This window comes from Rhinolophus hipposideros (assembly GCF_964194185.1).
Source record: "Rhinolophus hipposideros genome assembly, chromosome: 9".
Taxonomy (NCBI): Eukaryota; Metazoa; Chordata; class Mammalia; order Chiroptera; family Rhinolophidae; genus Rhinolophus; species Rhinolophus hipposideros.
The window spans coordinates 78,226,897-78,241,107 of NC_138055.1; the positions used below are offsets into that span (position 1 = coordinate 78,226,897).

At 30.3% G+C, this 14,211-nt stretch overlaps 1 protein-coding gene across 2 annotated transcripts in view; it reads right to left on the bottom strand.

Moving 5' to 3' along the window:
* Positions 1-14,211, bottom strand: part of SLC6A15 (solute carrier family 6 member 15) — a 44,883-nt gene that overhangs the window by 20,635 nt on the left and 10,037 nt on the right. Inside the window, exons 2-5 of one of the 2 annotated variants that reach the window (XM_081061292.1) lie at positions 7,862-8,326; positions 4,198-4,355; positions 3,702-3,828; positions 2,231-2,412 (exon numbers count right to left, since the gene is read on the bottom strand). In XM_081061292.1, the coding sequence (XP_080917418.1) occupies positions 2,231-2,412; positions 3,702-3,828; positions 4,198-4,355; positions 7,862-8,150 (756 nt within the window). In that variant the 5' untranslated portion in view covers positions 8,151-8,326. Of the gene's footprint in view, positions 1-2,230; positions 2,413-3,701; positions 3,829-4,197; positions 4,356-7,861; positions 8,327-14,211 lie in introns of those variants that run through there. The other variant, XM_081061293.1, reaches the window with a different exon arrangement.

Here is a 14,211-nt window from a genome sequence, read left to right on the forward strand (position 1 = left end):
TCTATATTGTACTTGTGTGATAATTTATTTGGAAACTTTCGTTTGGCAGGCAAACACAGAGCTTTACATTTATTCCTAATAATTTTTTCTTATATTTAACTCATTGTTTCAGACTGAGGAATTGTGACAATTTATACTTTCATATCTTTGATCACATTACTTACAACTTTCTTCCTATCTGTGTCTACTGCATTATTTTGTCAAATCCTGCCCAAAATCCATTAAAGCCTTCTCATTGAATAAATTATATGTAGTATATAGCTTGTATTATTTTTTTCTAGATAGTTATATCACATGAAATAAGAAAAACAACCAATCCCAAAATTCTGTGGTAAGAAAAGGACGAGTATTTCTTTAAATGATAAGATACACTGACTGAGAAGAAACAAAATATGGTGATAAGACTCAAAAACAAGGATTTTTGGACTTCTCTGGCTGACCACATTTGGTTCTCTTTATATCAAATGATGTTATGTTAGGAAGCACGTAAAGGTGTTTAGATGTAACTTAAGAATCTGTTCCTTTGTTTATAACCTGGCTGTAATGTGTCTCTGACATAGTAGAAGACACCCAACTGAACCAATTCATTGAACTTATTTAACCACACAAAACATTGTCATTCAGAAAGATTGATTCAGATGTGTTATGTACCATATTCATTTCTTCAAAGGAAAAATGGTGTAGAAGTTCCAGCAAAAACATAAATGTAAAATTAGCTGTGATTTACAAGTTAAAAAATCATCCAACATTTTAAACTAAATATGAAATAAGAGGAAGCAGAGGTGAATTAAACTTCTGACTTAAAAAAAGGTAACTATTTGGGAAGAAAAAATGTGACAGTGGGAAACATTATAGTGTTGCAGTGAAATAACATGCAGTGAAGATTTAGACAGTGCTGGGTTTGACTCCAGGTATGGGCAACCATTAGCATGTAACACTTTGGGCAAGTAACCTAACTTCTCAAAATTGTTTTGTATCTGTAAAACAGGCCTAAAAGCAGTCATTAATTCTTAGAGTTTTCTTTAGCATTAAATGGGATAAAGTATATAAAGTATGTATCACAGTGCCTGGAGAAAAAGAAACACGTATTAAGTTGGTGCAAAAGTAATTGCCATTTAAAAGGTTAAAAATAATTGGAGAAACCGAATAATAAACTTTGCACCAACTTACTAATAAATATTGGCTTCTGTTATTGTTCTTGCTCTGATCCTTGTCAGAATCACCTTCACCATCATTATTACTATATGACTCCTACTTCTACTAGTATATGATGGCAAATAGTAATATATTATCCTGGAAAGATATATAATCAGATCTATGCTTTGGAAAGAAAAACATTATAGAGATAGAGTGTTAAAGAGCAGAGAGAAGAACCAATAATAAATGCGGGCTATGGTACAGACCAAAGATATAGAAAACATTAAAACAATGATAGTGATGATGAAAAATGCAATATGAAAGCAAAAGACTGACTAGCAATTACTTTCCTAATGTATTCTTAATATATATTATATGTATATGTATATGTATATGTATATGTATATGTATATGTATATGTATATGTATATGTATATATCAAGGTTTCTAGAATTTACTTAATTTTTTTTCAATCACAGCCTTTTAAAATTTTCCATTTACCCTGGCAGACATGCTCTTTAGTCTCTTTATGTTACTATGAGTTCCTTGTTGAGATTATAACTACTTAATGATGTTCAGATCTTTAAGAAACACTAGAGACTATATTAAAGAGTTTTATGCAATTATTCCTTAGAACACCTATAATAGAGAAAAATAAATGATATAAGACAAATAAAAGGAACACATTCTTCATTCTACCACTTTCCCCAATTTCCATGATTGGAACTAATTGGTAATCAGATAATTAAAACATTAGAGTCAACTGAATAAATAGCAAAAAAAAAAAAAATAGAATAAAAAGGATTATTTTAGGTATCGATAAAAAATTTCAAAGATCTTGATGAAATAAGAAAAGATTATAAATAGCTTTAGATTTCACTATAAAACATATATCTTTATTTATGTCCTTTCCTTAATTTAAACACATTTAAACAAAACAAAACAAAACACCCCTTCTCACCAATCTTTAATTAACTACCCAGAATGACGTGCTACTGGTAATTTGCCCACAGAGATTTATAGCAGAGTTTGAGGGTGTCACAGTACCCAGGAATGGTGATTCGCAGATCAAGAGAGGCTCTAACATACTAACTTTTCCAGAAGACTGAATGCCTTTGATCATAGCCAAGCAAACCATGACCCAGGCAGCCAGCAAGCAGATGGTCATCTTCCAGTTTAAGCCCCCACTTTCGGAAATGGAACTGGAAATATTCAGTGCTTCTCTGTACCAGTAATAGGTGGTGGCAGAACTTTTTTCACATTCTGGCTCTACAACTGTAGAAAGGAAAGTGACACAATCATTTCAGACTATGCAGAGTAATGAGATAATTTTTTATTCCAGTAAGTCTGTAAATCAATTATTAATATTTCCTAGAAAAGTATTACAATTTTGTAGAAGCATTGAAATTCACAATAAAAACTCAACTACAAAAATGTGAAATATCAACAGATATGTGTCCTATTTGATGTTTTTTATTACACATTTCTAAATAGGAATATGTGGGCTTTAGATCAAAATAGTTAAAACATATCAAATTTATGTCCCTTTCATCCCCAGAATTATCTTCTTGAGACAGAGCGACTGGCCATGTGAGACTTGAGCTGCTGGCCATATGTGACTTTTAGAATGGAGCTAGTCCAAAACGACATGTGCTGTGAATATAAAATACAAAGGGGATTTTTGAGATTTAGTATGAGAAAAATAATGCAAATTATTACATTAATAAATTTTACATTAATTGTATGTTGAAATGTTAATATTTTGAATATATTGGATTAAATAAAATATTTCACCTGTTTCCTTTTACTTTTTTAAACTGTGGCTACTAGAAAATTTTAGACTACATATGTGAGTTGCATTCTGTATTTACCAGACATCACTGCTATAGGGAATTGTTTTTTATTTCTATTCTAGGATATAAAAATAAATTATACGAAAACTATGAAACAACAGATCAAAGACATAAAAACAATTACTTCAATCAAATTCTTCTTTTTGTCTTTTGTTTTATTTTAATGAAAATGTAAGGCATCAAGAAAGCTATACAAAATAAAAGACTGTCAAAATTAACAATTGAAGTCTTATAATATTTCACCCTATTGTCATGGGACACAATAAAATAACTTTGGAAGGGGAATGTAGTCAATAATATTGTGACAAGTTTGCAAGGTGACAGATGATTACTAGAATTAGTAAGGTGATCACATTGTAAGGCATAAAAATCGAAATATTATACACCTGAAGCTAATGTAATTAATATAATATTAATATAATATTGTATTAAGATAATTAATATAATATTGTATATCAACTATACTTAAATTAAATAATATAATATTATATATCAACTGTACTTAAAAAAATAATAATGTGGGAAGAGATAATAAAATTAGTGAGTGTCAAAGATCTATCCTTCTGAATACACCAATCCTAAAAGTGAAGAAAGATTGTAATAATAATTTTGAAATATTTTTCCACATTATTTTACAAAAATCTTGAAAGCTCATGCCTTTACTAATTTAGGATTTTTAAATATAAAAACATTACATTGTCCATGTCTTACAATTGTGTGAAGCATTTTTCACCAATGGACACTGATCCCAAGGTAGAGGTTGTTGAAAAGACTGAGAAAAATAAAACAAACTCCAGCCAATGATGACATTGTAGTAGAGAGCCACAAAAAAGCACACCTGCAAAATGAAAATATGATTACATTACTCTTCGCATGCCCTTCCACTGAAACAATGAGATGATATGTTTAAGACCCCATTTAAGATTTTAAAAATCCTCCTCATTTTATTTTCATTGAAACATATGGTATGTTCTAAAAAGATGTTTCTCACAGATCTTAAGAACATGCATTAACAAGATGAACTATATTAATATTTACAGCGTGTTTTGTATATTGGTGCAAGCAAGATCCATGTTTTGTTTTGTTTTGTTTTAAACATGATTAAAGAGCAGAGTAGAATTACTCTCAAAAGTTCCATTTAAATGCAAACTATATAATTACAAACCGTGTAAAAATTATATAGTATATATCATACCAAGAAACTTACTATACAACTTGCAAATCCAATCCCACCCAGTTTAGGGCTTATGTAATTCCATACACCAATGCTTCCTCGCCGAATTCTTTGGCCCACAGAAAGTTCCAGGAAAAAAATGGGAATACCTATTACCAGGAGCAATATTAAATATGGCAAAAGATAGGCACCTACAGAAAAAAGAACAAATAAAATAGATTACATTTTCTACAGTCACAGTAAAGAATACACTAATTCTGATTATCTCAAAGATGATATTTGAAGTTCTATATAGTACAGTTACATAGGACTTTAAACAAAAGCAATTTCATTACTTTAAAACTTCTAGTATTTAAAACCTGAATTTGACTGCTACAAAGTTTGATTAAAAAAATTATGATGAAATAAGAATATCAATGAGAAGTTTTAATTTAATTTAATTGAAAGGATAAATGCCTTCATTTTTCATAAAAATAACTGATTCCTTAAAAATATTTTTTCAAACAGCTTTCATAAACTCCTGGAAATCTTATTCACACATGTTTATGAAGTCATTTATTAAATTTTATTCATCTAAATCATGTATTCCAAATCTGATAAATTAGAAAAACTAAAATTTATGGTATTAAAACTAACTTTTTTCCTTAAATAACAACAGGACAGAAGAAATGGCTGCCTAGACTTAAAAAGAAGAAAAATAACCTCTGCCACAGACAAATGTTATTTTTTTCCCCATATGTTCTTCATATAAAAAGTACACTTCAGAAAAGAGTCAATATTTTGTTTTGCAAAATTCTGTAGAGGGGTAGTGTAATTGACTGAGAAACTAATATATTTAATATCTATTGTAAAATATATGTGCTATTATCCTTGTAGCAAAGTTTTAATGCTTAAAAGAAGTATTATTTTACATCTAAATCTCAAATTAAGACATATGAATAGTGATTTAAAAATGTACTAAATAGTTTCACAATGTTAATATTAAACTCTATTAATTGATAAAGTTAAATATGAAAGCTGTACTCATTTCTACATGAGAATATATATACAAATTACTCATTAAATAATCTCTAATATGGACTTCCTACATTCAAATTTTTTATCTGGAATTTTATCTTAACCAGATACTGTCAAGTGGGTCATGCAATTGATGCTACTAATTCCCTTTTTAAGTGAGGCCATTTATTATATTTTTCCCATTTAAACATTTTTTAAAAAGTGTTTACTGGTATTGAATAGACTTTGGAAACTATTCAAATTGTTCTGGTAATTCTGCTGAAGAGGTAAATATTAATGATTTTTTTTCAAGTTATTTATCTTTGAAATAATGTTATTTATCTCTGGGTGAGAAAGGAAGAGAGGAAGAGAGAAAGATTAATTGAATTAACTAAGACTGGACTCATTGGGAATCTTTCCTCAGTTATGTGTGATGACATACTATTAGATACTGAGCCTTTTCTTCTAACTCTATTACTCTAACCCTTGCCTCCATATTAAAAATAATCAAAGCTAAAATATAACGAAGCATTTACAATTTGCCAGGCACATTTCTAAGCTTGTTGAGCTGTAGTTATTTATTCCGTACAAGAATCCAATAGGGCTAAGGACCATTATTACCCTCATTTCACAGGTGTGGGAAGTAAGGCAGAAGAAGTAAGTTAACTTGTGCAAGGATCATGGCTCGTGTGGGAAAGTGCCAGGCTTCATAGTCAAACTGATTTCAAAACGTAAGCTAGTGATTTCTATATTAAACCACTTATTAAGCTTAACCATGTGCTTTAAGCATAATATCTTCTGACAAATCAACTTACATTGGGTCTATTACTTTTTAGTTCTATTATTCACAAAGCACCTCAACTGATGGATAATATTTAGGCAGCCTGAGGCTGCTGGACTAAACTAGTCAGTGCCAAAATAGGGAATTATCACGGTATTCAGAAGTATTAGTATTCAGAAGATACTAAGTGAATACCCAGCAGGCTCCATGCTATACTTAATGCTGAGTACAACCTTTTGTGCTCTAAGAACCATCTTGGAATGATAAAATCCATTGGTATTTTATAATATCCCACTCTAGTACTTATGATTAGAAGAGAGGAAACAATACTAGCAAGGGCACTTTGACTCCTGTTACATATGAAAATTAGAAAGAGGAGCATCTTTACTAATAAATAATTACTAAATATGAAATCCTTTAGTGCTCTCCAACAAGACAAAAATCGTATTAAATGGAAGGCAACCTGACTTTTCAGCAAAGACTGCGTTTTTCCCTAACAGTGTGTCCAGTAGGCTCATAAGATCACAGGTCTGAAAATCAGAATTCATCCTTTGTCAGTCGTGGCAAATATGATAATTTGTGAGAAACAAAAAGCAGAGTATTACATAGATGCTTATTGCTAATTTGATAAATAATTCATATGTGATGTTACCGACTAGCTAAGAGCTTACAATGTCAGTAGAGTTATATATATATAGTACATCACTGACTTATGAATTGATTCTTACCTCTCAGGAAGATTTATCAAACAGGTTATTTTTCCCAAACCTGTTATTTATTTTGCCTGGTTGAATTAATTAAGCAAGATCTCAAACATATTTTATCACTGTAATAGCTTAGTTTTTAGGGGCTATAAGAAGAAATTTAATATATGAATGGTTATATTATTTAATTTCATTTGTAAGGTACAACTACATCAAAATAAAACCTTGTTTTTATCCAGTCAACAAAACTATCACAAACTAGAATCAAATACCAAAATATTATTTTTATCCTTTGTGTACTGAAGTGAGGTGTATATTTAGTTTTTTATTACACTTATTTTAACAGCTTCCTTGATATAAATAATGAAGTTTCAACACAAATGTTAGTTAGCTTAACATTCAATTTGACTGCAGTATACTATAGAGCTTATGTTTTACAGGACAATCAATAAATTTTTGGTTTTTTCCCCTTGATTTTTAAGACAATGTTTACTAAATAACCCAAGGTAATCATAGCACAAATACAAAAAACTAGAATACCATGTTGATACAGGTATTTTTGTTTAAAACTAAGGATGTTAATTTCTTTAAAGTTTTCTTTGAAACCAAATATTGCTCCAAAATATATAGAATTGGAAACCAAATACATGTGATATCTAAGGATGAAGAATGTCTGGCACTATATTAATTATCCAGTTAAATCCTTTCTACTGGAATCTACAAAGTTCTGGTCAGCATTTGAAGACTATAATCATGCTAAATTATATATAATTTTTGCTTTTTTGAAGAATGAAACAACTTAAAATTCAGAGTTACAAGTCATAGAGAGAAAATTATCTCTGTCTTCCTTCATCAAACTTGTCTACCAGAAACTTCAGGTTTTTCTCTAGAAAATAACTGACAGTTACAAGGGATGCAACCTATGTTAGAAAAGTCAGTAATTTAGAAATATTTAAGAGCACCCACAGAAAGCATTTGAGAATTTATTACCCTTAAAACAATTCTGAGTATTCATAGCAAGCCATCTGCTCCTATGCAAACCTACTCTGAAAACAGATCTGAACTCACTTTCAACAAAGGAGTCTCCCTAGCTTTATAATGGAATTCACAGTTTGTAAAATAATGAGACCCAGCAATAAAAGCAGCTATTTGAGACAATCAATTGCAATTTAGTCAACAATATGTCACTTTAAAATAAAAAGACAAAAAATCTTACCACCCCCATTCTTCTGACATAGGTATGGGAATCGCCACACATTCCCTAAACCTACAGAAAATCCAACTTGGGCCAGGATGTATTGTAGCTTACTGCTCCAAGCTGGTCTTTCATCTTCAACTTCAGATCCTTCTTCAGCATCTGTATCTTTCTCGTCTTGGACATCAACGATTAGTTCACTTTTCTTAAAAGCATCATCAGCTGAGTCTTCATTGGAAAGAAGGTCTTTGACAGATTCAATAACTTCGTCATCTAGTTCTCTTTTTACCACCTTGCTATTCTTAGGCATTGGAAAATATGGGTAGGACTAATTTTTAAAATTCCCTTATGAAAAATTTGTTAATTCTTTTTAAAACTATTTTAGTTGATATGAAGAAAAGATGGAGGAGGCTATCATATTAATCCTTGCTTTAAGGTGATAATGTCATGGATCTTGAAACTGTATGTCCAATATTCTGTAGGTACCTGTAAAATTTTAAGTTGAAAAAAAAATAATATTTAATGAGGAAAAGTATTAAAAAAAACCGAAGACCCTGTCTTCTTAATTTTTATGATGGAAGCTTTTTCACGGTTTTACAGAGTATAAACCGTATGATCACTGGCCTTTCAAAGCTTAATTATTTCCACAAGTGTAAGAATTATAAAGTACACATGAATTTTACAAACATTTTCTTTTAGCTAATTCCTTCCTTCTTGCAAAACTGCACTTTGAGGTCCGACATACTCCAATGCATCATATAAGCTCTGTTCATTAGTAATCAAAATTTGTGATTTTTTTCCTTAATTCTTCCTTTTTCCCTCTCTGACTACAACACTCATTTTATTACTTATAGTATTGCATACACAGTTGCATGACATCCCTGCAAATTTGTCTTATGGAGAATCTCCTTTCATGTATCCACCCATTCACTAATGTGATATTAATTGTGATGAGACGTTAAGGGATATAAATATTAATGACACTTATTTCATTATCAAATAGTATTCCAAGATAGAAATCTCCTTCAAAGATGAGTAATTACTAAGAATAAAAGTGTTTTACAAAGAAACATAGAGGGAGGGGTAGTAGTTGAGAGGGGGAAGAAACATATGCAGCATACAAATGTAGAATATGTCTCAGGAAAGAGAGTGCTATGAAGTTTCTGAGAGATTACTTACAAAACAAAACAAAACAAAACAAACAAAAAACCCTCAAACATTCAACTAATGAAAGATAAAAGAGCTGCCCTTAAGAAAAAGGAGAAAAGTTCAAGGAAAACATATAAAAAAGTAATAGGAATACAAAAAAAGTTAGGTGGATAAATATTGAATACAGGTAAGCAATGGGTAAATCTATTACAGGAACAAAAGGCATAATAGGAACAAATAGAACTAGAATAAATGCTATTGCAACCACATCCAGAGACATGGAGGACAGGCTGAAGAAAACTTCTCAAAAAGAATAAAAGGGACACATTTTTTAGGTAATTTAGAGAAAATCTGAGTGGATATTTAAATTAAAGGTAATCCAACAAACTTAAAATTGGGTACTCAAGCAAGAGAATAGAATTAATAAAACATATTAAAGATAAAATAACATAGGTTTTGCTTAGACTTGTATGTTCAAATAATAATAATAATAATAATAATAATAATAATAATAATAATAATGCAGAAGGGTCAACACTGAGAAATTACTGGGATAAAGATTCCTAGGGATTTCAAGCAGAAATAGAAAAGGGGAAACAAAAAGACTTCTCAGGATATCCAATAACCTCCATTAAAACAGAGAAAAAAAATCCTTGATCTCCAATTTTTATAGTCACTTACTTTCTATTCCAACTATAAAGGCCACAGGCAAATGTTTTTATTCATAAGAAATCTGATGGACCATACTGGGAAGGGAGAGAGAGGGGCTACATGATCACAAAATTTAGCCAACCAAGAGAGAAAACCAAATAACGATCTCATCAACAGAGAAGCCATGTTAGAGAATTGAAGTGAACATTAATTTAAACAAGAAAATAAGGTTTCAAATCTGTATGAATGATATAAATGTCTAATCACTATGTTATACACCTGAAACTAATATATTGTATGTTAACTGTAATGGGAAAACATAAAATTGTTGAAAAATGAAAACAAAACTTGTACCGTGTTAAAGTTTCAAAAACTAAAAAAATCTGTAAAAATTTTACCAAGGGGAAATATATAAATTGAAATTTAAAATAATATAACTAATAAAATCAGAAATTAATATGGGAGGAGATAGAAAAAAATAAAAGCATGAGAATATCCTCTTCTTACATAGTAGGAAAACTACTTTAGATATGAAACTCACAGTCCAAAACAGAATAATGACCTCAACCTCTACATATTTTCATACAATCCTTCTTATTTAATTTTAATGGGATCTTGTAGGAATTAACATTTCTTGCTGGGAAGAGACATGTAATGGTGCCAAACATTTATATCTAGGTTCTAGAGACATACTGAGTTCAAATCCTAGCTCTATCTATCACTTACGGTTTAATGACTTTGGCTAAGTTACTTACCTATGCTTCAGATTCTTCATTTATAAAATAAGGAAAATAATATGCATATCTAATAATACAGTATTTGAAAAATACAGTATTTGGACTCAGTACGTTTTCTTTTATTACTAAGATTATCATCTCTCTTATGGTTGTATTATATTACAACTAGTTTGCTACATATTACTCAATTATGGATAATGCAAATTCAGAGCCAGTGCTATATGTTTTATTAACACTTGTTCTAACACCACTTTTTTAATACAAGTTTTCTATTACTATATAAGAAATCACCTCAAAACTTAGGGACTTAACAAACAGAAAATTGATATGCTCATGATGCTGTGTGTTAGGCAATGTAAGCTAAGCTTAGGTGATCAGTTGTTTTGCTGGTCTTGACTTAGGTCAATTCAGCACTGTGGTCATTTGTCAATTCAAATGGGGGAAGATATTCTAAGATGGTAAAATGGTCTCACTCACATTCAGGCAGGAGGCAGGCTTTCTGTCTGTCAGAGCACTTTGGATTTCTTATATGTAGTCTCTCCAGTGCTAGCTCCAACTTGTTCACATTGTAGCCTTGGAGTTCCAACTCTAGCCAAAAGAAGTAAGCCCAGCATGCAAGTGCTAGTAAAGCCTCTGTGTCACATTTGCTAATGTTATCACTGGCCAAAGCAATTTACACAGCTAATCCTGATTGATTCAAGAGTGGATAAACTCCTTAATGGAAGAAGCAACAAAGTCAGATTGTGAAGAGTATGAGTAGAGGGAAGATAAAATTACCAAAACCTTTGAAAATTATCTTCCACATTTGTCCAGTTAGATTTTCCCTCCCTAAGTAATCTTGAGGAGAGAAACAATAAGAGTCGGCATGTCATTCAATTCCAAAGGCATTATGCCCAGCTGTAACTACTACCGCAGTCAGGGATCCTGGTTCCTAGTTTTCATTCTTGCCCTTTTCCATCTAATTGCCAAGCACATTGTTTCTTTGAGTTCCTGCCACCCTGTATATACAGAGGGTGCCAAAAAAAAATGTATACACATTTTAATTAAGGAAAAAACTGTATTAAAATTGTAATACTCAATATATACCAATACAAAAGATAAATACAAGTCACGTTTGACTTCTGAAATTACAAGAAGTGCTCAAAGTGGTTACCATCAGCATAATTTTGATACTTTTTTTCCTTTCTTAAAATGTGTAAAAATATCTTTTTTTGCCCCCCTCTGTATATATATAAGCTGTGATCCAAAAATACAGTGAATGATTAAATTTAGATTCAGGACATCAAAGCAGTCATGACATCACAACTAAAGACGCTTTCAAAAGAGGACTTCCAGAACTGCTTCAGAAAGTGGCAAGAATGATGCAATAAGTGTGTTCTAAGTGAGGGAGAGTATTTTGAGAAGCATTGATAGCAATGTGTCTTTCACTGTTATAATTTTTAAAATTTAAACATTCACTGCATTCACTGTATTGGTTGGTCATACCTCATATATCATATATATGCATATATATATATTTATATATATGACGCAATATATATATGTGTATATATATATATATATACACACACACACACACACACACACACACACACACACATATATATATTGCTTTTTAGGGAGCATTAATTTCTTGCCAGCAAAGAGCTCTAAATAATACACATATTAAAAATTTCAAAAAAGGCATCTTTCCATTCTTCTATTGTATGTAAGAACTTACATGCATAAAAAATGATTAAAATATAAAATTATTGAAATTTGGACTTATATTTACATTTTTCTCATTCTTCCATTTTGTATTGCTTCAATTATCTTCATGTGTAATTTTTCAGGGAAAAATCTATTTAAGGCATTTAAAACTGAGTTCAAAACCATTTTAAATCAACATAATAAATTTCTAACTCAGTAGTTCTCAACCCTAACCATTTTTTTCTCTTTTTAAGATTTTTTCCCTGCTTTTCACATAAATTTTGAAATCAACTTGTAAATTTCTACCCCTAGAAAAAGAGCCCGCTGGAATTTTGAGTGAGATTACATTGATTCTATAGACCCATTTGGGGAATACTGGCATCTTAAAATATTGAGTTTTCCAACCTATGAATGTTGTATATATTTCCATTTATTCATCTCTTCAGTTGCTCTCTAGAAAAAAAATATATTTTTTACTACAAGCTTTCTGTCCTGAAACAATGCTAAATCAAGTTGTTGGTTTTTTTTAAAGATCCCTTAGAACTTTTATATACATAGTATATAATCAGTAAATAAATGTAGTGTAGCTTTTTCTAATTATTTACCTTAAATTTATATTTCTTGACTTACTGTACTGGCTAGGACATCCACTAAAATTTTGAACAGAAGTGTTAAGAGCAGACATCTTCATCTATGCCCCAATGTTATTAAAAAAGTACTCAATAAAGTACTCCATATTTTACTGTTAAGTATAATATCAAGTATGGATTCTTTCATAAATACTTTTTATCAGTTTAAACAAGTTTCTTTTTATACTAGTTCACTGAGTTTTGTTTTGTTTTTTTTTTTTTTTGAATCATGAATGTTGAATTTAGACACATAATTAATTTTTCCCTTTATTAAGATAAATCACATAACTTCTTAATCTGTTCATATAGAGTATCATATTGATTAGCTTGGTATCTTAAACCAATCTTTCATTATGGGATAAACCTCACTTGGTCATGAAGTATTGCCTTTTTAAATATATCACTGGAATCAATTTGCTAATATTTTGGTAAGGATTCTTTCAACTATATTCAGAGGAATATAGGTATGCAATTTTTTTTTTTTTTTTTTTGTATTTTGCTTCTCTGGTTTTGGTGCACATAAAAAACGTTTTTAAGAGGTATTTCCTCCATTTTCTGAGCAAATATATGTAGGATTAGTTTTATTTCTTCATAAATGTTTTGCAGCACTGATAAAACCATCAGGGTCTGGAGTTTTCTTTTAGGGAATATTTTAAATTAAAAATTAAATTTATTTCATTGACATACAGCTACTTAGATTTTATTTTTCTTGTTATGTTAGTTTGGGTAAGTTGTGCTTTTGGAGGAATTTGTCCATTTCATCTAAGTTGTCAAACTTATTGGTATACAGTGATTCATAATATTTCACAGTTTTAATATCTGTAGGATTTATAGTCATATTCCATTTTTTATTCCTGACATTGGTAATAGGTGTTTTCTTTGCTTTTGTCTTGACTAGCCTTGCTAATATTTTCACTATAGAATTAACTTAAAATATTATGCAATTGTTTCTCTGACATTCAAGACTTTTTAGTTCCTAAACTATTGTTACAAGCTCTTTTGAAATTCTGCTATACTAAATTTTAATTAACACTTCCATTGAAAATATGCAAAGACCTAAAACAGCAGGTAGGCACTTGCATCTTAGAGATGAGAAATGACTCAAATAGACATGCCTGCACTAGATAAATATTGGCATTTGCCACAAGCTTAACATTCTACAATAAAGAACCAGAAAAACAGTAAATTATCTCCTGACTTGGACAATTTCAAATTATACTGAAGAAAAATTTCTTTCAATGTGTGCCCATTCTGAACATTGAATCTGAAATTCATTGTGGATTTAAATGAAATATATTTTCTAATTCTAATATGTAGGATAAAAAGTAAAGCCTACCTGAACAAAAACAAAATGCTAAACCATATTATAACAACCCCCTTCCCTCAAAGTGGCACGTGATGAGGAGTTTATAGTTATGGAATAATTGCAAATGCAACCTGAACATTTCCTTTGCAAATGATATCCCCTTTTCATAAAATATTTCTATTAAGCAAAAAGATAATGAAAATCACAGAG